Here is a 24,749-nt window from a genome sequence, read left to right on the forward strand (position 1 = left end):
AAGTAGAAGAATTAAAATAGATCTATATCTGTGAAACGGAAAAGAGATTCGGGCCACACAAAACGACATACAAAAAATATACCTTTCCAAGATACCATATAGCAAGAACATCTCTCGGTAAAAATGTTCGATGTGAACGGTTATGCGAGATCCCGGACAATCCTCAAACGGCATATTATTGTCCAGATATGGATAGAATGGTGAGCCCACTTACGGAGTCAGAGGTCTCAGTTGGGTTCTTTCATAATTCCAGGTGTTATGTCTAAATGAGATGCAAAACGCAAGACCAGGGACCCTGAAGATGATGGCCGGGAAACATGAGAAATAAAACGCTGATTTCCGTAAGCATAACTGGTCTCACCCAACAGAGGGATTACATTTCCTACGAACTAAACGTTACCAAACAACGGGCCTACAATAACTGAGCACATGCTCCCTGAGCCTTTGATGTTGAGGTTTTCCGTCAATTCCATAGTTTTGAGAAAATCTTACAAGCAACTGCGTTATTGTTATCAGCGCACTGGCTGGAAGACTTCGAGGAACTAGTACTCCATTCTGTAGTGACACGAAATTGCATATCTGGTTTTAATCTCTGACAAGTTAAGATTTTAAAATTTAGGTAGTTAATGTTGGTAATCACTATCAAACCTTAGTTTTTCACAAGTGCTTCTCGGGTTCACACCATATATCCTCAAAGTTTCTAACCATATTTTCAGCTTCTGTAATGGTTATGCGCACACAATACAACCCACGTCAAGGACGAAGACATTATCAGATCACTCTGTTTGTGATTTTAAACTATTTATGCGAAGGCAGGTTAACAATGTGATCTGCCCCCTGGCAGCGATGTAAACTCCTGAAAAGATTTTCAAAAAATCATTGTTTTGACCTTCGTAAGTGTTCGCTTTGACAGGAACTTTCCTTTTATTTGAAAGATTATAACACAAATTACGCTTTTTACACCATATGTTTGTACGACTAGAGTAGTCCCATTCCTATTAATGGAACTTCACCAAAATCTTGCAAGCTTGACAGAAATTCTCAGGTGCTTAGATGACCGTTGTTTTTTCGGGGCTGATGCAAAAAAATATTTTTGCCCAAAATCACGAAAATTCGCAAGACAACAGCATTTGTTTGTTAGAATTCTCATTGAATTTTGTCCGATGAGTTTTATTGATTCAAAATGAAATTATCTCAGCCCACTCATACGAAGTTTGATTTTTTGGTCTTTTCCTTTTTTCTATCTAACAGGGACTTTGTGTGGGAATTCGCGACGATGGCCATTCAGTGACTGTCTAATTCTCCCAGGTACTGACTTTGCGTATGTCCATTATGCCTGTTACAGCCACGAATGATTCTTCTCCGACCTTGCCAAGGATCAAAGGTGACGAAATTTCAGTGAGCCTATCAATCGACTATGATCCACGTGACCAAATTCTCCCCACTCAGAACGTGACCAGAGTCGTCCTGTCCGGGTATCCACTCTTCATGTGATACGCCGTGACACCACGCGCTACGGTGTCCACGTAAAATGTGGCGTTTTTCGGCGCGGTAGGTGCCTGCTGACTACCTTTAATCGCTTCCACCAGTTGTAAATTTTTCGTAAATTGTTACTTGTTTCCTAGTAGTGGTTCACAGGACTCACAGGTTCTCACATGACTTTCCTGTCGCCTGGTCTATCCGTACACTGTTTTTATCCTATAAATAAATATATTCGAATGTACCGGTTCATTCTGTTTCATAAGTGCCCTCACAAGTGCCGTCTTGACCAGTTTAATTTGCAATACTTTGCCATTGAAAATCTTGTGTTCCCACCTATGCTGCATCTGAGCTAGTAAGTTTCAATTACGTGGTTTCTGTTTTATGCTTCATTTGTTTGCGCCGCCACCGATGTCTAAGCAGTTGTAGGCACAACTTTCCGTAACACGTCTTCCTAAATTCGAGCCAGCATGATGTCGAAGGGCAGGGAAAGCAGACACCGTGCAGTCCACTAAAAAAGGCCTCAAGGAGACTATGCACTCATTTTAGGCGTCATCGTGATTTACGCACCAGACAATAATTAGACAGTAAAAAATCATGACTCACAATCCAATTAACGGTCATTTTTATCCGAAAAAGTCCCAAAGTTTGAGGAAATCTGTTGCGTACACGTAAAGGTCCAGGCCGGTAATTCACTTACATAACACGTAGTAGGATGATATTCATTTCTGTCGGCCATATTATTGACAAGCTGTGTTACAAGTTCTGCGTCAACGTTCACAATTATTTAATTTATTCAAATGTTGCGTAACATGTGATTCGCGTACTGCAAAATTCCTATTTGCGGAAAGCCGGATATCATATTCGGTCTGCTGTGGTTGATAACGCAAGCTTGTCGATGAATTTACTGGTATACTACTCTGGCACTGAATTTCAAGGGCGGAGAGAAAGTGGAGCAAAGTTCGATCATACATTGTGCTTTCTCTTATCGAGCTGAGTTTTTGTTGACCGTATTTAGATTCAGGGGTTGCTTTCATAATGTGCGAAGCAACTTAAGCGATACTGTATCGAGCCATTCTCCTCAAATCATTCGCATATCACAGCTTATGGGGACCACTCTACAAAAGAATGATACATTCTGAAGTAAAGACTATTTTTTGTTTGCATCAAGCATGATTTATTTCTATTTCAGCATTTATTCGATGTACGTACCTCCTTATGACATATGGACAGATGTCCCAACCAACAGCTTTTATTCATTTCTCATATAACTTACCTTCCGGTATACAAGTCCCGCTGCCGTCACTCTCATATTCATCCCCAAAACATACGCGTAGTGAAACTGCTGTTGAAACAGAATGGTACGAATAAAACCAATCAGCGGAAGAAGAACGGCGAAGAAGTATCCATGCCACTCATACACAACCGAGGTGGGCTCCGTTTCATCTGGATTCTGGCTGAAGTTTGCAGGTTGGCTGATTTGCACGAACGTGATCAGTTCACTACAGGGCATTCAAGCAAAAAACGACTGTTCAATTCAGCAACTCCACGAATCCATGTAAACGTTAAATCATATTTTTATCGAAGCATGAAGATAGGTTGCTAGTGAAATGGAAGCCTCAGACGAATGGATATACTGTCATATCAAAGCCATTTTCTCCCACTGCACCTGAGGAATACTACCGAGATGTAGAATTTCGTCTGCTTCGTTTACGAAATGACCCAAAAGTTCTCTGTATTTTCATTGCCTATTTTGCGTGTTTGAATGTAACAAAAGGGCGGCAAAACACATATTAAGCTGCAATTTTTTCCGGTAAAATCTGCAAGCACTATTTGGGATAATCCTATCACCTACAACTTCTGTATTTCACTATCTAAACAATAAACACCAGAGTATCAACGTTGTCGTGCATGCAATGTTTCCTTTTTCATTGGCGTATCTACCTGCGATTAATTTGTCGGTCAATGGTATTGCACAAGCCGCATGACCGACCACACATTTATATGGAATAAGAAGTTGATGCAAGAGAAACTGCTTCTCTATATAAGAGGTCTACGGTAAATGCGTCTGATATAATATAGAGGTATTTCAATAAGATGGAGAAAATGTCGACTCGAACGGCGTCAGTTTTTTAAGACAACGACAAGAAACAACTTGAAAGTCTCCCTAATAATGTTTGTTCAAGCGATGCATATAACATTCGAACAATATATCGTCCAGGAAACAGCACTGTTCAATGGCATTTTGCAGACATACTAATATATTTTTTTGGAAAAAATCACCAGCAGATTTCTTGGGAGTTCGTCTTAAACGCTGACACGAATACCTACAGCGCTGGCGACAAATGCACCTTAGATGCAAAATCATCGGATTTCCCCATCCTGCGACCGTGATTCAACTTCAATGGACAAATGGTTCTATTTCCGTATTGAAAATCATACACTTTTACGTGAAATTATAAGCGGCATAAATTTTACTTATTTTAATTAGACGCGGCCTGGTGCAGCACATTCAGTTGCCTAAGAACATCATAAACGAGAGATTCAGCTGGGTTCCAGGTGAGTCTCTCGAAAGAACCGAATTAGTTTGCAGATGAGTGTATATTCGCTAATTTCGTGCAATTTGGTTTCAAGTAGAACATAAGGTTGACGGAAACCCGGGGGACTGCGCCTACCTGATGAGCCCCAAGGAGGGCGAAACCGGTCGTGGACTGTCGATGTATTTTCAGCAACCTTATGAGTAGTGCATTACAAATATAAACTACACTGGGTTACATCATTCATCTTACAGTCAGCTAGACCAACTGCGAGTCTATGGTTTCAATGTTTCAGATACACCGACGGCATGTTCAACTGTAGTCAAGAGGAGTGGTTTTCAGGAAAATGAATCGCCGTCTAATGAGGAAGACCTTTATATAATGAAGGACTTTAGTGACATCAGAATATAATGTCAACGGTAAGCATGAGTACTTACAACAAACGCTAAAGACGAATCTACTCGTAAAGCTTACATAGTTTGCAACGGTATCAACTCACACTGCAATCATAATCAGACGCGTGAAATACACCTGTAATACGCTTGTAATACATTCTGCAGTGTTAATGAAATATTAGAGCATAGCTCTCCTTTATGATTCTCTTCAGCAGATTTCGCTAACCACGGGAGGTCTCGTACCTTAGTTATCACGGTATTCGAGATATCATATGATATTTTCTAGATGGATCACTAGTAATAGAACTGTTTAAATGCTTCAACCACGTCTGTCTGATGAATCTTGTCAAGGGAGAAACCGATGGTAAACTTTCTAAGTACATTCCGGAACGTTAAGAGAAATGTGTCTTGTCAAGAATTTATAATCTGACATTGTGTGGTGTAATAAAGTAGTCTCTTGAATTTCGATTCATTGCACCAGCTGTGACTACGACAAAGCCTGTTACGCCAATGCCTCCCAAACGGACGTGAATCATAAGCAGGCGACGAAGTAGATACTGATAGATGTGCTCAAAAACCGTCAACTTAAATAATATCGAACCTATTCCAGTGCTTCTATTTCGATGCGAAGAATTTGATTCACGTGTGGTGAAACAGATTGAAAATTTGACTCATTTAGCTTTGTAATCCCCGAGGTTCTTTTTGTTCCAAGTTGCAAATCTGTATCTTACGCATTCAGTTGTACCCTGCATCAGAGACCCAAGAGCCACCAGCAGCTAGATACTTCCTTTAAATTGTATTTTGCGAGTGGTTTTTGACAGATACCCATCATGAACATTCGCATCAAACAACAGTGAGCTGCGTTTACCTCTGCCGAACTGCAACGATAAAAGGATCACATGCCGACAGAAGGAATAAGTTCGACTGAGCATCCGCAGGGTTTGCACGGGAACTTTGACCTCAATGCCTCGCCGATGGATCATTTCCCTAGTTACTCAACCTATGTACTGCGTGGTTTGACGTAGTTTACTTAGTAGGTATTCATACGCCGCTGAATCCATCCTAAACGATGTATACTTTCGAGCCTGTCGTTGGGATGTGTTGGTACAAATATTTTTTTGAACATCCGTTTGTTTAAGCCAACACGTTGCTGCATCTGAAGTCTTACCTGATTACAAGCGGTTGAGCGAAAGAAAGTGCATCGCCAACAAAACGAATGATGAATCCTGTCAAGAATAACCTCCAAAAGGTCCGAGCAAATGTGGCAAACAAAGATGGTTGGTAGCCTTTCGGAGGAACCTGGAAATCTGTTTCGGCTGCCGGGAGTCTTTCATAGCGTCCTTTGTGGAGTCTGGAAAATGTTGGTAGTCAGCCAAAATAGCAATTAAAATAGGAGGAATATATGCAAAATAAGGTAACTTGCACATTGTAGAAATTATCCACAAGTCCTACCCAACTTCTAAAGGTCGATAATTTTCATCTCTGCCAGTGACTCAAATTGAATTTATTAGCTGTAAGTGATGTAACCGACTGAGACCCAACAACCGGAAGACCGCTTCTGATTGCGTCATTACTTCAGTGCTGGTGATCTGGCGATGTCAGTTCTCCTGTGTAGTCTTGCGATGAAAAACCCCGTAGTGGATACCGTAACTCATCTTCAAAACTCAGCAGGCGAAGCTCATAAGCAACGAGATAGCTTCCTACGGATCGTAGTTAACATTTTCACCTTGTCTTATAGAGAATATAAATACCGTAACTTTCGCAATAGCAGCTGTTCCAAACAAGTTGAAAAAAGATATTTAATGCCTCTCTTTTTCTGCACACACTCGTCAAGAATTTCATCATAAGTCTAGGGAGGAAATGGTAAAAATTCTACGAAGTTGTCATTATCCGCTAAATTCTTCTGTTTAATACATTAGGACACCAGTTTGGAAAATCAAATACTGCGTAAATACAAAGACAGTTGATTGCAATGATTCTGTGGTAGAAAGTCACAGAGAAACAATTCAACTTAAAAAAACGCCAGTTGGACAAGTGTCAGATTATCACTTATTGAATCGCCCTTATTCATGTAATAACCATCTACTTAACCAAATCCCACTGGTCTCACAACCGGTTGGCGAGCAACCACTGTTTTGTATTACCAAATTAGGTTCTACTGCACCACTTGCCCCGGGTATTTTGGAAGCGCGTGGAAATCGGAGGCCTAAGGCTCCGTATGTTTGCTTTAACAACTTTCGTAACTTATGGTACTGTATTACATCCACACGGCTCGAGATTTTCCTCCGTTCATATGCAGAGTCAGTCCTATTGCATTGTTGAAATCCCCAACGAAATTAACAATATGGGAATCTAACTATCTATTAGCACCATACCAGATAGTCCCTCAGTTCCCTCTAGAGACTAGAACTTGAGTCACAAAATGCTTTGAGGCTTTTGAGTAACAGCAGTTGACTGATTGGCAAAACCACAGAGTTGCGTCGGTCAACTGGACGGATAAGGCCGATTCTCAAGAAGAACTTTTCTCCACTAAGCAACCCCTTCGCCTGCTGGTCAATAACTGAGCCCTGCCAGGTACTTTTGACCTATTATTCACCATCAGACCGTTTTGACTCATCTATTTGAAACAATAAATTTTCATGGGACAAAACAGCCTTTTTTGATGTGAGGCCATTCCCTGCCACGAAAGATAAACATTTTTTGTGTTAATAGAGAGCGAAATTGAGGTGCTCTAAAATATGTTGCCAATTAGGAAAACAAAACAATAAATTTTCATGGGACAAAACAGCTTTTTTTATGTGAGGCCATTCCCTGCCACGAAAGATCAACATTTTTTGTGTTAATAGAGAGCGAACTTGAGATGCTCTAAAATTTGTTATCAATTAGGAAAACTGGTGAGCTGATTACGTGATCGAATTAAGCAAATTCACACAGCCAAGTATTTGACGACTGAAGCGAAATGTTCACATATTCTCTTCTCCAAATACGATTAAAATCCATACCAAATCTCGTTAGGATCAATTATCGTATGAAACACCGCACTTAGATCATCTACGGTCCATTGTACGTAAAGGAGGAGTGAGCACTTCTAGTTCCAAATCATTGGTGGCAAAAATACGAGTGGAACCTAGCCAACCAGACAGTGCCAACGGAATCTAACAGTCGTGATGTCATTTCCGTACAGGTTTCTCAACACAGTGCCTGGTGATGCATAATCCAGAGGCGTGGTTTACCGGAATGTCACTCCTCAGAATCCCCCCGGAACACTTCACGACGTGTTGCATACGTGATGCTTCATTCATGTTGTACTAGTCCCAGTAATAAACAACGTAGGTAGTTCTAGTGACAAGTTCTTGATCAAGCCATAAAATGGACTGGCAAGATCGAAGGATGTTGAAATGCAGTGTTTAGGAAGTTGAAAAGAAGAGCGTAAAGTAAATAAAATATATGCAATAAACCAGAAGTTTGAGTACATATCATATTTTTTGCACTTAAGTACACATAATTTAGTTTACACGCATCTCGTTGGATTGTCAGTTGGATGGCTCTTCATTGATGCCTCTCCCCAAGAATCGGATCGCTGTTCTTTATAGTGTGGGGGGATTGCAGCTGTCATTTTACCATTCATTCAACTCAGAAACGGGAACAATATCAGCCAAATGATTGTTTTCATTAGACACAAACGGACGGAATTTATGATAAAGCGACTACTCCATGATTTGGTTTTACATGGTTCAATATGAATAAATCGCAAACTTCTACATTCAGCAATGCACAAGTATATGGTGAACAAAATGTACTTACTTTTTTAGTTTCTGAACCAGCAGAGAATCCCAGAAACGTTCAGCACGTCCAATGAGGTAGGTGCTCATATACCGTGGATTCAGACGCCATAAATCGTCAAAAGTAGTGGGGCGTTTACAGCCTTCAATAATGGAGCTGTCAAGTTGGGTGTAAAAGAATAAGCAGCCATGTGAAATAATGTGTTAATTTAGCTAGACAAGAGTGTGGCACCATTTGGATAAGCATCAAATTACTGATACAATTCAACTGCACAGGATGCAGACGGACGAGCGTATAGAAAAGAAGTAGGAACCATTTCCAGATGTGCCATAACGCCAAGCACCAACTCATTTCAGCTTCAGATGAGAGAAACCTTAAAAGTGTTCGTCATTTAGCCGGATGTATTTACTGTGAGAGTGTGGGACAATCGTCGCTTTTGGAGCGCAAGCCAACATTTGTCGCCTGCTTTACTCAAGTGTGGTACAAAAAAGTTATGGAGTGTATAGTGAATTTGGTGGTAATATTATTTTTTTTAAAGTTGTCGCACAATTCCACTCAAGTCCATCAATTTGACGTCAGTTGATTTAGAGTAAGAAGTGAACACTGAATTTCTCATTTGTCACACTAAAACATCAAGAGGCCTCATCCAAAATAGATAAGGCACAGAGGGTCCAACAATGGATGAAAGGGCAGAAACGACAAACGCTGAACGTTCTGTTCAAGAAGCTCATCCTGAGGGGTCTATTAGATAAATGCGAGACTTACCTGGTAAACCAGAGGAAGGTCAACCTCAACGGAAAAGAGCTCTTTTCTTCCGGACAGATTGGCTGTATGTAGAAGTAGAAAGTTTAGCACAACTCAGTAGGTCACAAAGTTCTAACAGTTAGAAACAAGAAGCAGTAAAGATCCGTCTGAAAAGGCATAAATCATATGAAGGGGAATATATTCCGTACTTCTGTTTAGATTATCAGTTAATCGACAATCTGGTATGGATGCAAGCAACAGCATTAGGGTAAATTAGACTCCAACCGCACTGAACACGTTGTCTCGGATCTGCTAGATTTCAAGCATCTGCCAATAGAGATACGACCACTGCAAACACAACCTTGCTATCGAGTCACGGTTCAGTAGCCACTAGATTGTTTTTGTGAAAAGGCTAAACCGGTTGGAGAAACTCATCTCCGTTCCAATGTTTGTAGACCTGTGAACAATACATTGGAATTAGTGAAGAACGTGCCTAAGTCCACAATAACCCGAAGACGGTAAAGTTGGATAGTCCCACCAGTTCACTTGATGTGTGCCATTTTACCTTGTACGTCTGAGACTTTCCAGATAAGCATTAACTGTTTAGGTTCCCGACCAATAACCTAGTTTATTAACTTCGGTAAACATAAAGATTCAGACTCCGATAAATAGGATTCAGGGCAGCTGCACCTTACGGTAGAAATTTCGAACCAACAACCACCTCTCCTCGGAAAAATATTCATGCTAACTTTGTTGGTTGGGTGGCATATTAACACGGATGGCTCAAGAAGCAAAATATCTCTCCTGTAGACGATATCCACCACTCATAAGATTGCTGAAAACTCCTAAAAACATCATAGACAAGAAACTAAGCTGGGTTCCAGGTGAGTCGCACGTCGAAACCAAACTGATGGGCAAATGAGTATATTTCGCCAATCCTCTCAGTAGGTTGCATCTCAGACTCGCATTGTAGGCTTGTATTCATTTACTATTGAGGTGGATGAAGTCATTCGTGATATACAAGCCTCACAAACCCGAACAAACCCCACCACTTTCTTTCACCTATCGTACACAATCCTAAACTTTAGCGTCATGTTTTTACAGGGCGGTCAAAAATCACTTGCCAAATTGCGAAGTTGATGTGTGCAAAAAGCCATGTGCCTCTTTAAACCCTCACAGACTTCTCCGGTCCGATATCACCCGATTCTTTTTTTCTCTCTCTGTTTCACTCGTGTCATAATCGTGCTACCACTGATACATCTTTTGAAGCAGACGCTGATGGTTCATTGAAATCAATCTATCAGTCTCAGCTCTATTGCTGGCGAAAATATAATTACGTACTAATGATACTACCAATATTACTATTAACACTAATTGGCTACCCCCTGATACGTAACTATAGGCACATGTTGGTTTCATCATAAAAAGCTAACATTTTGCGCTACATCCTATGTGCGAACTGCTAATGTCTGCATAATCTTAGGGAATTCATTTGGTGTCAAACTATTTGACGGTTTTCAATGGCCTTTATTCAGATCCCAATTTTTCGTCTTCACATTTATCTGGAAAGCCGCTGTTTAATCGAGGAACACAGTACATATTAAGTTTCAGGAACATACTTTGTCCTGTAATAAAGTGAAGCCCACCGCTTCTGTCGGAGAATAGTGTCCAGTGATTGACGCATCATCTCCAACGCCTGAAAAGCAGTGTGCAACGAGTAGACCAAGGCTGCTGAGGAAGCGAATCGTCACGGAAACCAGTTGTGGGTAGTCTGGATTGGTCTTTTATTGCAGAGAGAGATAAGTTAAAATAAAATAGCCGGAAGCACACACGGTTGTGAAAAGCATTGGTTGTCCTACGTTAATTTTAGCACGCATTGTCACCGTGACACTGTAATGCTGCCATTTGCAACGAGCCCTCGGTAAAGAAGACACGGGTCTCAATATAGGTACAACCGTACTGATAACCATGCTTCAGAAAGTGATCACCTACCAACTACTTGGTGAATAGCGGAGTGCTGAACGTGAATGGGTCATGAGTTTCCATCAGGTAAAGTATATTTTGCTCATAATCTGTACCATTCAGTGACCAGCGTAAAGTGATAAGTAGGATTCGATCAGATAATTAGTTAGGTAGGGCTTTTGTGGGAATATGCCATTCCTGGGAATAGCGTAAACGTATAAAAAGAGGATTGTCACAAACGCAGTCTGTCTATTGCCCTTAGATGCAAGTTCTCAGACTTGGTCAAAGACCGATTAGTACCAATCACGAAGAAAACAGCGCAGTTGGTCGTAAGTTTTTGTAGAAGCTTTTTTACATAGTACCAATCACGAAGAAAACAGCGCAGTTGGTCGTAAGTTGTTGTAGATGCTTTTTTACGCTCTTTCGGCATTTCACATGAGGCGTAAATTTTGTAGACTCACTACACGTCCCTAAATTGCACAAAACGTGTCAAGCAAATGATTTCATGGAAGATACAGTAAGCCCATGCAGCCATTATTACACCCAAGTTTTAGATACAATGTATTACCCGAGAACGTCAAATCTTTTTATGTCGCATTCGTCAGCTTCGAGAACAATTGACAGTAAAATATATATATATTTGCCCAGGAAAATAATCACTGTGGATAAATGCGCTGAAGAAATCCACCCAGACGCCTGGCTAGCCTAAAATGTAAACATATCATTTAGTGAAAGTATTTCTGCGTTGCAAATCTTGAGCTGCTAGTTTGTCTGTGAATAAACCGTCTGGGTCTCAAGGTCACCACGTAGCATAATTAGAATCCCTGCAAGTTTAGTCTTCGTGCGGTCACTATCGAAAGTTGATTACAAAGCTGGTCCAATCAGTTATTTGTAGTCACGGGGACTCGAGGTAGCCAAGAGGTTTCTCTAGAGGGTTTTGTTACCGAGCCGCACAAAATGATCTTCAGTATTTACTCTCGATAAAGGACGCTGAAGTATCTGTTTACCTTGTGACTCACATTAATGAATTGCTCAGTCTAGACGTCCGATTCGGGAGTTAAGCGGCGTCATCTGTGTTTTTCTTCTAAAAGAACTTTGCTCTGGAAATAGTTTTTGTTACCATTCTTGTTATGGCATACCCAGATATGAAAAATCCTTTAAATTTCAAAGTAATGACCTGACGAGATCGTTTGAGTGCGTTATATCTAACTGCATTATGGATTGACAAAAATCTCCAAGACATTCATGACAGACGATGCTAGAGGGAGAATCATCCAGAAAACTTACTGAAGGTCCGGTATAAATGGTAAGTGAAAACTTTTCAGCTGATAGGTAAACGTCGGCATCTTGTCTGTTCCTGTCTATGCTTTGGCAACCTGACAGTATCTCATCCGCCATGCTTTACGCGGATGACATGGCAGCTACACACCAAAATGGCGATGCAGCTGAAAGATTGGCATTTCGTTTGTCTGTTTAATACTCTTCTGTTTCAGAACATTCTACCTCATAAAAGAAACTACTCACAGGTTTGCTGGAAACTCATCGACTGCTTATGATCGGTTTCGTTCCCTCTTGGGGCTCACCAGGAATCTCGTAGACGAGAGATTTATTTGAGTTTACAATAAAAGCTAAATTAATAAGCAAACGGATATACTTGTCGAAGATTTCAAACCCGTTTGAAAGTATGCTTCAAAACTGTATGTGTGTACTGACAGCATCTTATGCAGCTCGGGAATGTTCTGTGTCATCGTCCTGAGATCTCTATACAGTTTTACAGAGAATCAGGGCCTACGCTGTCTGTCACGATGGCGAACGAATTAAAGAGTAGACTCTGCTCCAACTCAGATCCCCTAGACAATAATAAGTCCCGAATTAGAGTTGCAGAAAAACTTGTCCAAAATTAGCCCCAAAGAGTAGGGTCATTTCGGAGAGAAATTACTTGTAACCCACCAAGATACGAAGGTTTATCATTTCAACACACACCAAATCCTATCTGCAATTCGTAGGCTTTTGTCAACGACGCACTAATTATTCCACTTGTCAATCTAGCTGATGTTGGGGAGTGAGCGGAAAAACAGTCGAATGCATCTTTGAGAATGGAAACGCCCCCAACAAAATTTAACTACTCGATGCTGCGGGAACAATATAGAGTTTCCCAAAAGTTTTTTTGAAAAACCGTGTGTACTGTTCAGGACGAACTCGTGAATAAAGGAAGAGTAGGGTACTGACTGAGAATTGTTTTTCAGTCCTTGACTGAAATAAATGCTTGCGGCTTGTTTTTTATTGAATTGACAATACACATGCAAACACCAAAACGGTCGCCAAATCAATTAGTTTCGAGAGAGGACATTTTGGAGCTGAATGGCCTCCCAAAAAAAGGCATTATGCATTATGGCAGCCTATTCATAATAAAACCATGCGCCAATGTCTTTCAAATGGAGGTTGTCACTCTGTGAACCTAAGCACTTCAAGAAGATAAAAACATGGTGATTTACAAAAGATGGTGGGATTTGGAACANTCATCAAGCACCTCTACACGACGCTTGTAGCATACACAGTTGCATGACTATCTGTATAGTGTAAATGATGAAAAGCTGCGTTGGAAACTAAAATAATTTAAAGGAAACCAAAAATAGCCAGGATCACCGGTCGCCTCACACATTCAGCGAAATGTTCTTACATACCCCGAGAGCGAGTAAAGTGTTCATCCCTATACTCATAAGTATAACGTTTGCGGAGTGAGCAATTACTATTCAAGTTGAACCTGCTTCGCAATACGAAGCTGTGGCATACAAAACAATATAATATATCATAGCGCTTAGCATCTATCTTTAGCGTACACAACTTCCTGTCCTTGAAGGAATAAAGTGTGGTGGCAGAATCATTCACCATAACAGAGAATACGGTCACTACTAGTACTGATATCCACAAAGTTACTGCGAATAACATATGGAATGCAACCACAGGCTGATTGTTTTTTAGATATGGCATCAAACACTGAAGTCACTCTTTTTCACCCATGAGGGACACTAACGTTCATAGTTTCTATATGCTAAAAATCATACAACACACAGGCAAAGCAAACTGTGGCACTGGAATGTTTTGTAGACGCACGTCCGAACTTAAAGCATGTGACCTGTGCACCGACAGATTCGTTAAAAATTAGGTCACCACTAAAAAATTGCAACTGCAAACTACAACACGAGCACCGTAACTCCGGTAAAAACAGAAAAAGTCAAACTCAATGAAAGTTGCAGGTAAATCACGACCTTCTACCCACCATCTTATTGGAGTCAAGCTAGTTTGTTGTACGACTAGATTGTGCTTAGTTTTAAATATGATTTCATTCAGAAACCAGCATGCGCAAGTTGTGTGCATAAATTAAAGCCTAAATCCCACCAAAAGCAACTGAGTAGTAAATAGCCACATTAAAAAAGAAGGCATGTATTACTCTGACTGAACCTAACAAATGTGATCGCATAAGAAAATTGATATACTGCCAAGAAAACAGCGGAATATCTTGGGAATTATTAGCCTTCAGACGCACAGTTTATACACTAACTCCCTGAACAACTAAAAGGACGATGTGTGGTCAACTTTGTGACACTGATCAGTGACATAAATACAAGGAAAAATTATCGGGCTGAGTAAATTGTCTGCAGTTAGCATATATCTGTAAAAAGTTAGCTTTTTTTCCCTGGCTGATACAATCAGACTTTGCAAAATAGTATTCAAAATCACCACGTTTTATGCTCTACGTTTGTCATTTTACTATCCCAATTTATAATACTCCTAGATTTACCAAAAATACGACTGTAGTTTGCTGTACGGGTTGTATGCTACTAGAAAGAGCATCGATACATTCAATAAACGAAAGATGCCCACCTGGTAACTGACAACTGAAGCAATCCTACAGTTATGTGGAACAAGGTGAAACTCAGTGCACTTGTTTGATCGGGCTACGTAAGAATCGATAATTAGTGACTTGACTAGAGTATGCGTGAATGAACCATCTATGGAATTTAAACTCTCCAGTTTCACCTTTGCAGATAAACGTAGACGCATAGTGGTAGCTGATGAACAAAACAAGTGGTGCAATTCTGTTTATGACTGATCGCAGCGTTCTGCATGCAACCAGTTGGGGTTTTACTACCAGCTACGATGATTTACATAGACCACTTGTTAGGGAAACAGCAGTGAAGAAGACTTGGAAGACATATCAACGGCACAAATCGCAAAAGAATGCCACGAGGACGCCTGCTACTATAAGATTCCTGTAAACAGCGGACGGGTTATACTATTTTGAATTCTCCTCACCAATTACATCAAACCGAATTCAGAATGTGAACTGTCCTTTTATCCCGTTCATTGATGAAAGTGTCAGGTGACTTTAGCAGCTGAAATTCAAAGCATTTATGCAATTTACGAAATCGAGATATTCGTGGACTTTGAAAATGCCAGAGTTTTTCTTGCTGAAATACGAGGTGCCATACTGTGCACATAGGTGCTCATATTTTGACTCTGTAAACGCCAGAGGATGAAAATAGAACCCCTTGTTGCTTTGTTACAAGGGCAATGAACTCATAGAAACGTCCTTCACAGGAAAACACGGCGTGAAAGTTTTAAAAACCTTCCAGAAAGAAATCTAAGGGTTGCATTAAACGACGAGTGCAGAACATTACTACCGTATTTGATCGCTAACGTTGTTTGTGTAAGCGGAACTTTTCTGATAGCGGTTGACTACTGGATGGCGAAAAATTTTTGAGTTTCCAGAAGGCAAGCACACCGTTTTACCACAGTCGGATAAATTATGGATAGGCTTCTTGACTGAATGTATTTGTGGCCAACGTACACTAGTTTCAGCGACTTTTACATCCAAGACTGTATAAATTTCCATTTAGTGCAAGTGAGTACGGTACTGGAAACCAAAACAACGAGTTCATTGGCGAGTCAGCTAAACTTCTAGAAAATTACTGGGTGCTTTCTGAAGCAGATGATTTATGCCAACTGCATACAGGTTTAATTAAAGAAAAAATCACCGTTTAGGGAGTGCCACTGATGTCGACTACAGAATTGCAGTTCAGAGTCCTAGATTATACGACAACAGCGATAATGAATCTGATAATAAGAAGGCAATCATTACTAACCACCAATTAGGACCCCACGTGGATCAGCAATACGGCTTCAAGCATAGAAAATCAAGCATATTCGATATACTAACGGTCACATGATTTTGAATGCATGATAAATATGGAGAACATTCCACTGATGTTACATCTGTGGAAGTCGGAAAGATTTTGAGAAATTTGCACGTGCAAGCCTTCCCATCAACTATACACAACTTGGATAGTCAAAACAAACTAAGCATGGAACTTTCTCGGCAAGTTTACGATGCAAATAAAATCACCGAATGTCATTCTGGTCATCGGAATGCCTTGATCGACGACTTTGTTCGAAGATAAGACGGTTAGCTATTTCACAAATCGAAGGCATAAATGCGTCAGAGTCAAGTTCAATTGTTACGGATGCTATACAGCTCAAATTGGCTTAAGAACCTAGGTAGACCAAGAAATGCTTACTCACATAGCAAATTGAAGTTTTGGGATAAAATCCGCCCTTTTTAAACAGTAATCAACAAGGTTAATGATGATGTTCACCTGGCGATAAACATTGCCATGATTTGCAAATATAAAATTGCTTTTGTGGGCAATCTCTGAGCACATTAACTCTAGATATTTTCTGTTCCCGTCGCCAGAACTAGACAAGGGCACCACATGTGATGATTGGTTCAACATATACGGCGTAGTGGCACGCAACTGAATAAGTTCTGAAATAACTTTGCATTATAGTCGAAAGTGTTCGATTCCTTTGGTAGTCTGGTGCATTGCTCAGATCAACAACATGACAGTATTCTAAATCCAAGCACTTGTGTTCTCATACGCGGCCTCTAAACAATAGTCCGTCCTTACCCGTTGACCAGAAAGGCGTTGTGGCCTGTTGTAAGTCATTTGCTCAACTAATGGATAAGACTTGAGTCAACCTGCGAGAAGCAGCTCAGAATTTTTAGTTTTATTTACACTTTTACATTGGCTGCGTAAATAGATGGTTGGACGAAAGCGAATTTAGCAACATATTAACATTAATTCTACATAATCCATGTTCTGTCAATGCTCTTGTTTACTCCCTACTCTTGGAGCCAAAAGGGAAAGTCAGAGATGAATTATTTCATAAGAGGCACGACGATACACAAAGTTGCATATTTAGCATATTAGATCCATTGACACTTTGGTCTGCATTGTACTTTCAGTTCACTTAGATAGCTTACAAAAGTATATGGTGTTTTAGCGAATTTACACTCATCTGCAAACTAATTTGGTTCTTTCGAGAGACTCACCTGAAACCCAGCTGAATCTCTCGTTTATGATGTTCTCAGGCAACTGAATGTGCTGCACCAGGCCGCCTCATGTTTCAGTCTCTACGATATTTGAAATATCGCGATACATGTATACATTTGTAATGTACTACTCATAAGGTTGCTGGAAATCCATCGACAGCCCACGACCGGTTTTGTATTTTTTTGTTTTTGTCGCCTTTTACTTGACGTTATGTGCAGCGAAATCCTGACGGTGTAAAGAGAGAGCGCCTAAATCCACTTTGGCGTCCCTGATGATCTGAGTCTTTTATACATGCTGCGTCATGTCAGACTAATTTATTCTGTGACCGGCTTTCTTACAAGATTTGTTAAACTCACTAGCCGATGACTTACAGGGCCAGTGCTTGAAAGGTTCGTTGTGGCATTTACATTGTAATAATCCGGTGTGCTTTTTACTAACAGACCTAGTCATCGGACAGCCAGTCACGGCAATAGGTGTTTCACGATCACCCGGTAGATCAGAATTTTTGCAACCGACGGCTGTATACTAGTAGAAAAGGCTAGAAAAAGGCACTAACTTGACAGAAATTACATCGAAAGTATACATTATGCGGCATTTAAATGGGCTACTAACTAGCCGATGCTAACGACAGCAAATAGGTTCAAACCTTGCATTGCCGCATCCTGAATATCGTGGTTAACTAACCGTTTCTATCTGATGTTCTTCATGATGATCGACGGAAAGAGTCGCGCCATATGTATGTCAGGTTTAGCACCAATCACTGAGCTACGGGGAAATTTCTCGTTCAAACGATTAAGGCAAGAATATGTTACCTCTGTTCTTTTTCTAGGGTCACTGTGGCTGCTGAAACCTTCAGTCACAACCCAAATATTCACGGACACCGTTGGGGTCTTTCTCATAAAATCCAACCACTTGTTATAAAACAGCTCAAGTTGCCTTATGATGATAGTCTCTTAAGTGCTGGGCCTGGAAGCTCTCTAGTACTTAGTCTGCCTTTCATAGACATGCAACAAAGCAGTTTCAGATGACTGAGTTTGTTTTATCGGTTTCTCCGTAGATTGTGGGAGCAAAACCCTATAGAATCGCTCAGTAGGGGGTAACTTGTATAGTAACCTGGAAAGCTATGTCTGTTCACTTGTTTACTTCTCCTTCCTCTCTCTCTCCTCTTCCACAAATCCCGATCTAGTAATCATTGACGCATTTATAAATTCAGGTTTAAATAACTTTGTTGGCATCTAATATATGTATTCTTGGCAAGAAAATATCCTACCTGCAATGCACACATTCTGAGTGTTGTCTGGAAACGAATGCCACAGAGAAGTGTTTCGAGGAGCCAGAAAGTGAACAGAATTCCGGAGGTGGCCACGTTCCTTCGGTACTCCTCGTATGTTGAAAAACTCAGAGCAACCTTTCTGCAATGAAATTAACTTGTGATCTTACCAGAAATACACTGCGGACAAGACAGTTAACCAAGATGACAACTGTAGTTGGTGTAATCTGCTCGTTTGGCACGTGGATAGCGGTTCTGATTATTTCCAGGAGTAAACTAATGACAATGAATAGCAAAAGTAACTTTTCAAAATCTACGTTAGAAACTTGGGCGCACTTACCTGCTTGATCAACTGTCCGGGTGCATAGCAAATATTGCTGATCCCGCGCTGTGGTCTGTAGGTACGCATGATCAAAATATGCAGCGGAAGTCCGAGGAATAAAAACCCCATCGTAAGCCACTCCAGCAAGGTAACTTGAAAACAATGAGTAAAATCTGGCGAGGTAGTTTCCCATGTATAACTCTCGTTCTATTCAGTATGATAAATTATGTTGCGTTATGTATTGACCTCACCCAAAATGTCCATTCCGGGGAACTATTTCCACACACTTCGTGGAAAAACACAATATTATCTCTCATTTCAAGAAGCGTTTGCGTAGTTTCGACCAATTAAAGCTCCAGTATGAAGAGCGTTAACGCTGTAAAGTGCACGCTATAAAGACAAGTGGACAGTGTTTCTTTAAAGATGAGTGTTCACGATAATTTCTGTGGACGGGGAACAGGAACGAAGCCCAATAAGCAAACTTGTTCATCACAAATACTAACATACAACAAAACCAAAATGGCAGACATCGTGAAATTACCATATACAATTCATGAGCAAGGCGACGTGTCCAAACATATTTGACTATAGGCCTAACTACGTTTCGTAGCTGCAGCCACGTAGAGTAGGGTAAGATGGTGCGCTGCGCACTGGCGTCTGCAGTTCGAATCCCGGGTCTCCCGCTTCATTCTTCTTCCACTTTCACTGGTTATTGCATTACTAACTTAGCCCAGTAACTTTCTTTCTCTCGGGTTTGATATTCTCGTCCATTCTTGCGAACAATATCGTAAAACACTCTCAAAATGTATAATGCTAGAAAGCACGCTGTTCTTATTTCTTACAAGCGATACATATCACTTGTCAACATGAAATGATATCATTTCTGAGGAACGTTTATCAACAGAATGACATTAGGTTTGCTGGCAGTCGTCCGAGGCAAAAAAGGCTCATGCTTCTTCCACAACCTCGTAAACAATCCCTTGTTGGCTCGTCTCTTAGAAATTCGATCTGCGCGATAAGTACCTCATTTGCGACTGTATAGCTACACATAGTCACTGGATGGCACATTAGGTGTCACTGCTTTGTGTCAACAAAACTCGAATCCATGCGTGTAGAAACTGCGTAAATCGCCGGGAATTACATTTTCAAAAAACGTTACACATCAAACAAAGCCGGAGTAAAGCTGGAACCAAAGTAAGGTTAAATTTTTATTAAAATCCTAGGAAACCTTTCATGAACTCCTCGTAGCTCATAAAAATGAAAAATCGAAGAGTTGTGGCAACAGCGATATGCCTAACTTAGATATAAACTAATGAGGTGTCTGACCGCAGAAAGTCTTGGACATGTGATTAATTTCCACATCTACTGCAGCTGCGACTAGGTCGTCATTCAAAATGTTTCAGTTAAGTCAAGGACGCGATGTCGACGATTTGAATGGATTCAAATAATTCGCAGTTCAAAGGATAGAGAAAAATGAGAGCCGTATGTGTGCAAAAAATCTGTTTATTTGCATTTCGCCTGTACTTGTGAGACAGAGGACGGCTGGAACTAACAATAAGGACACGGTATTTATTGTGGATAGAATGTCGAGAAGAAGACGCAGCAGAATTGTATTCTACAATGCATCAATAAAGATGCAGAAGTCGGAGAGAACAGTTGACACGGGCATGCTTCTACGTAAGAACAAAATAGCCCCACTCGCCCTCTATAGATATCGCTGCGTCAGAGACATCTGGCGTGAACCAGGTCTCTGTATCTGTGATTGGGGACGGTAGTTAAGGGCAAGCTGACTGTTCAGTGAGGACAGTTTCGTTGCAATGATAGGGGCAGCTTGCGGATAAGCAATTTAACACTAGTTCTTTCGCGTCCGAATGTGAAGGGCCACGAGGGTTTTCTACCACCGAGGTTAGAAGATTTACTATACATTTGCAGCCTTCAGAGCTCCGAGGTAGTCTGCAGCGCCTTAGGTCTGCTTCTTGCCTTGGTGTTTCCCAGGACCTAAGCTTGACCCGTGAGGGTCCTATCCGTGTGGGCTTTTCGCCTATGGGATTTAGCCTTTCTTTCGCTGTTGAAAACTACAATGGCGGATATTGGTGAATCGTGAAATACCACCTTCTGGACGACCGGACGCGTTGTTGTTCAAAGAACATGCAGTGAACATGTGTGTGTTTAATCCCCTGAGTTTATGACGTTTCGGCAGGTACTGTTTTCGTGAGGCCATATTGGGTCGTTTGTGCGTCCAATGGTACCTTTAAGTAGTATTCCTTTTGATGGCGCTCCTAAGAGGATCGTTTTCGGAGAGGACTCACACTTAAATCTAGCCGGAATCTTTTTGTTTGGGCGAAGTTTATGCGGCTTGTTTGACTACAGTCGTTTTCCTTTTGTGTTTGTATATACTTCCATGTTATCCGCGATCAGCGTAGCCAACTCGGTGTACGCAGAAACTTCTGTTACGCTGCTGTCTGGTTGTGGCTTTGGCTACCATGGTCTCAAGTGACTACTGTGTACCCAATCGAGCAGCATGGAGTGGAGCTAGAGTTTGAATTTTCACATCAGTGGTTGCAGAGTTCTTTCTGAAGCCTCCGATGGTTAAGCCGGCGCTTGTTGGCCTGTTAGTAGACTTTCCTGCTAATCTTTGCATGGCTGTGAATTGGGCGTGGGGTTTAACTGCATTCTTCTTCTAGGGAAATATTTTAGAATGGACGCTGCGCTCACAGAGGGCTCTTCTCCTCACGGACATAAATGTCGTTGGTAATTGAATGGTTAAATATAACTGCAAGCCGGGGCCACGGCCGGTTTCCTTAGCGCGTTTTAAGAGCATAAGGACATATAATTACCATCCGATTGGCCATAAGTTTGGGGTTGACTGTTACAAAGCAGAAGGATATTTTTCACCTTCCGTCCAAGGTGGCTGTGGTCCAGGTTTCGCATCCCTTGCGGGGTGGAGAGATCCTTAACGCGGGTACACGCAGAAAAGTTAGAGCGGATGCGCAGGGAACTCACATATAGAATAAATATACGCGCATCTTTTGGGGCTTGCGGGGTGTTTATTGTTCATATTCACATCAATCACATTCGAACAGTCGTCCCCCTGACCCGGCATAATTATTCTGGTGAATCTACACCAACGAGATGGAAGCACTAGGCTCAAGTTTCGCTCTTATTAGAGCTTATCAGTAACGTATATTTAATGTCGTGACGTGGCTTGAACACCGGACACCTTATATGCGAAACGTGCGTGTCACCACTATTCCATTAGCGCATGTTGGACGCATCTGAATTTTCACTTCTAAACGGATGAACGTGCTCACGCTTGCGCCTTGTGATTGGTATGCCCGACACATCATCGACACGACGACCCATTAAGTGTCCTGACGGTGACGATCGAATAGCCTGCCTGTCAGGCCTTCCCAGTCAGGTAGCGCCACAGACGCTTAGAACCCGCTAGACAACTTTGTTGATGCATGCTCTGGGGTTCGCGGGATGTGTGTTTTCATGTCTACATCGCTCTCGCTCAGGCGTGAACACGTTCCCTCGTTCAGACTTTAAAATTTAGATGCGTTCAACGTGCGCTGGTGGAACAGTGTAACACGCACGTTTCATATGTCATGTGTCCGGTGTTCAAAATCCGGCAAGGCTATTAGATACGCACTACTGATAAGCTCTATTAGGTGAAAAACTCTAGTTCGGTGCTCACCTCTCTTTGATGTAGATTAACCAAAATAATTGCGCTGACACATGAGGTCCACTGTTCAAACGAGGGTGATGTGGACACGAACAATAAATAGCGGGTTCTCGGTCATTATTGTTGGTAATCGAAGTGTCCGCGCCTTCCAGCTACAGGACATTTGCGTTTTTCAAATATAAATATAATTCACTATAATCGTCAGTGGCCTGCAGCCCATTTTCTGTCGGCACACTTTACAGGCCACGCTTTCTCTCATATCCACCGACAAAGGACTACTTTTCAATCGGTTCACAGGAGCCAGTGTTTGCCCCAGTGTCCTACGTACTATGGCGATTGATTCGTACTTCCAATTTATACTTATTGGTGTATACAGCGGACCCCACCAGGGTTGAGCGATGCTCAGTCGCTCTTCTTCGTATCCCTCCGCGGACACGGGCAATCTTGATGAAGCCCTCAATCGCGCACGAAACTGACTTGCACATTCTACACAGGCGCCGAAGTCTACAGGGTTTTATGGGTGCATGTGGGTCAACGCATATCCGGTGGACGTCGCTCCGATGGGATCTTCGTCACCAAGTATGGCATTTGTCCTACGGACGTCTGATTGTTAATATATTAGGCCAAAATACAAAATGGCAGTGTGATAGACCGTCGATAAGAGTTTTGCAGCTCACACAAGCCTTTAGAAGGTATAATTAATGCGTTTAGTCATACCGTAATCTTTAGGGTGGTGCTATATTATTTAGCCCACCTCTGATATCAAAACATTTTCCTTGAAGAATGCTCGAAATTGGACCACCTGGCAAACGTGCCCTAACGAGCATTCAGCTGCGCTTCTTTACTTTTCACGAACCGGTTCAGCATGTTTATGGTCTCGCACTACGCCGTGGTACCGAGATACCCTTATGCGTTTAAGAATCTGATGAGTTATATCACTGTGTATTATTGCATTTGGAATTCAATCTTTTGTTTTTCACGGATTTCACAGATTGATACACAGGATCGAGGCATTTGCCCAAGTTTCCCGGATTGGTTTTGTTCTTGTCGGTCAGTGGCTGTCGTTCACCTGAAAGGCACAAGTGAAAAAAGGGTGTAGCACTGCTCTTTATGTTCTCAGCGCGGGGCAGTATGCTTGCCAGCGCGAGGATTCGCATAAATAAATGTCTAACAGTGCTTTAAACTGGGTTCTAGAAGGAGCGTGGACAACCGCTGGAGGAAGGTCATTCCACGCAGCTACTACCCGAAATGAGAAAAAATTTTGTGTAATGATTGTGTGTGTCCTGAGCTTGAAATTTTCTTATTATGCCACCGCCGGATGTTTGCTGGGTCAACGGTAAAAACCTGTTTGCCAAGCTTTGTTCAAACAGGGCGCAAGTAAGAATTAGGTCCCGTGGGAGGCGACAGTACTCCAGAGGAAAGATATCAAGCATCGCGAGACGCGCTTCGTAGTTCACGGATTTGAGGCCGGCAAACATTTTCGTAGCGGCCCGCTAAACACGCTCAATGGGGGTGACGTCTTTCGTGCGTCCTGAGTAGACAACTTGGTTGGCGTACTCCAGGAGCGGTCTGACGTAGGCCCCATGGAGTATTTGGAAGTCCATGCGAGTAATACGGGAGAAGGTGCGTCGGATCATCCGTAAAACGGCGAATGCCTTTTGGGCCGATTTCTCATGGTGTAGTGCGAAGGACAAGTTTGAGGAGACCCAGATGCCTAAATCTTTTTTGGCATCTATCCTCATGATGTTTTCTGGTCCCTTTTCACCATGCATAACAAAGGCATTCGCTGAATCCCCTCCAAACGACACATGGACGCACTTTTCATCATTCAGAGGAAGGTGCCAGTCCAACGACCACAGCTTGGCTGTTGTATTCAGGAGCGCTCGGAAGCCTATTCTCCAAGGCCTCAGTTCTCCACATCAGGTCGGTGCGCTTTGTGCTGCTTATGGGTCCACCATAACCGAAGGCTTACTCTTCCATTTAGCCCTATCCAGGCCGACAGATGGATGCCCTTCCATAACAGTAGTGCGTGGTGTTATAATCATCAATTATGCGGGACTTCCTGAAGTGGGGTCCACGACAAGTGACACGTACTTGGCGACGCGCCTGGTAACTCATGTCGGTCCGGCTTGACTGTGGAAGAACCGTTACTAGATGAGACCGTGTTTAGGATCAGA

At 41.8% G+C, this 24,749-nt stretch overlaps 1 protein-coding gene across 1 annotated transcript in view; it reads right to left on the bottom strand.

Annotated features, from left to right (window-relative positions):
• Window positions 1–10,719, bottom strand: part of T265_13503 (hypothetical protein) — a gene marked incomplete at both ends in the record, with an annotated part of 55,992 nt that extends 45,273 nt beyond the window's left edge. The window contains 5 exons of the mRNA XM_009169150.1: window positions 2,756–2,981; window positions 5,580–5,762; window positions 8,216–8,350; window positions 8,960–9,021; window positions 10,558–10,719. Coding sequence (XP_009167414.1) covers window positions 2,756–2,981; window positions 5,580–5,762; window positions 8,216–8,350; window positions 8,960–9,021; window positions 10,558–10,719 — 768 coding nt within the window. The remainder of the gene's footprint in view (window positions 1–2,755; window positions 2,982–5,579; window positions 5,763–8,215; window positions 8,351–8,959; window positions 9,022–10,557) is intronic.
• Window positions 10,720–24,749: the final 14,030 nt, after the last annotated feature.

Source organism: Opisthorchis viverrini, assembly GCF_000715545.1.
Source record: "Opisthorchis viverrini unplaced genomic scaffold opera_v5_72, whole genome shotgun sequence".
Lineage (NCBI taxonomy): Eukaryota > Metazoa > Platyhelminthes > Trematoda > Opisthorchiida > Opisthorchiidae > Opisthorchis > Opisthorchis viverrini.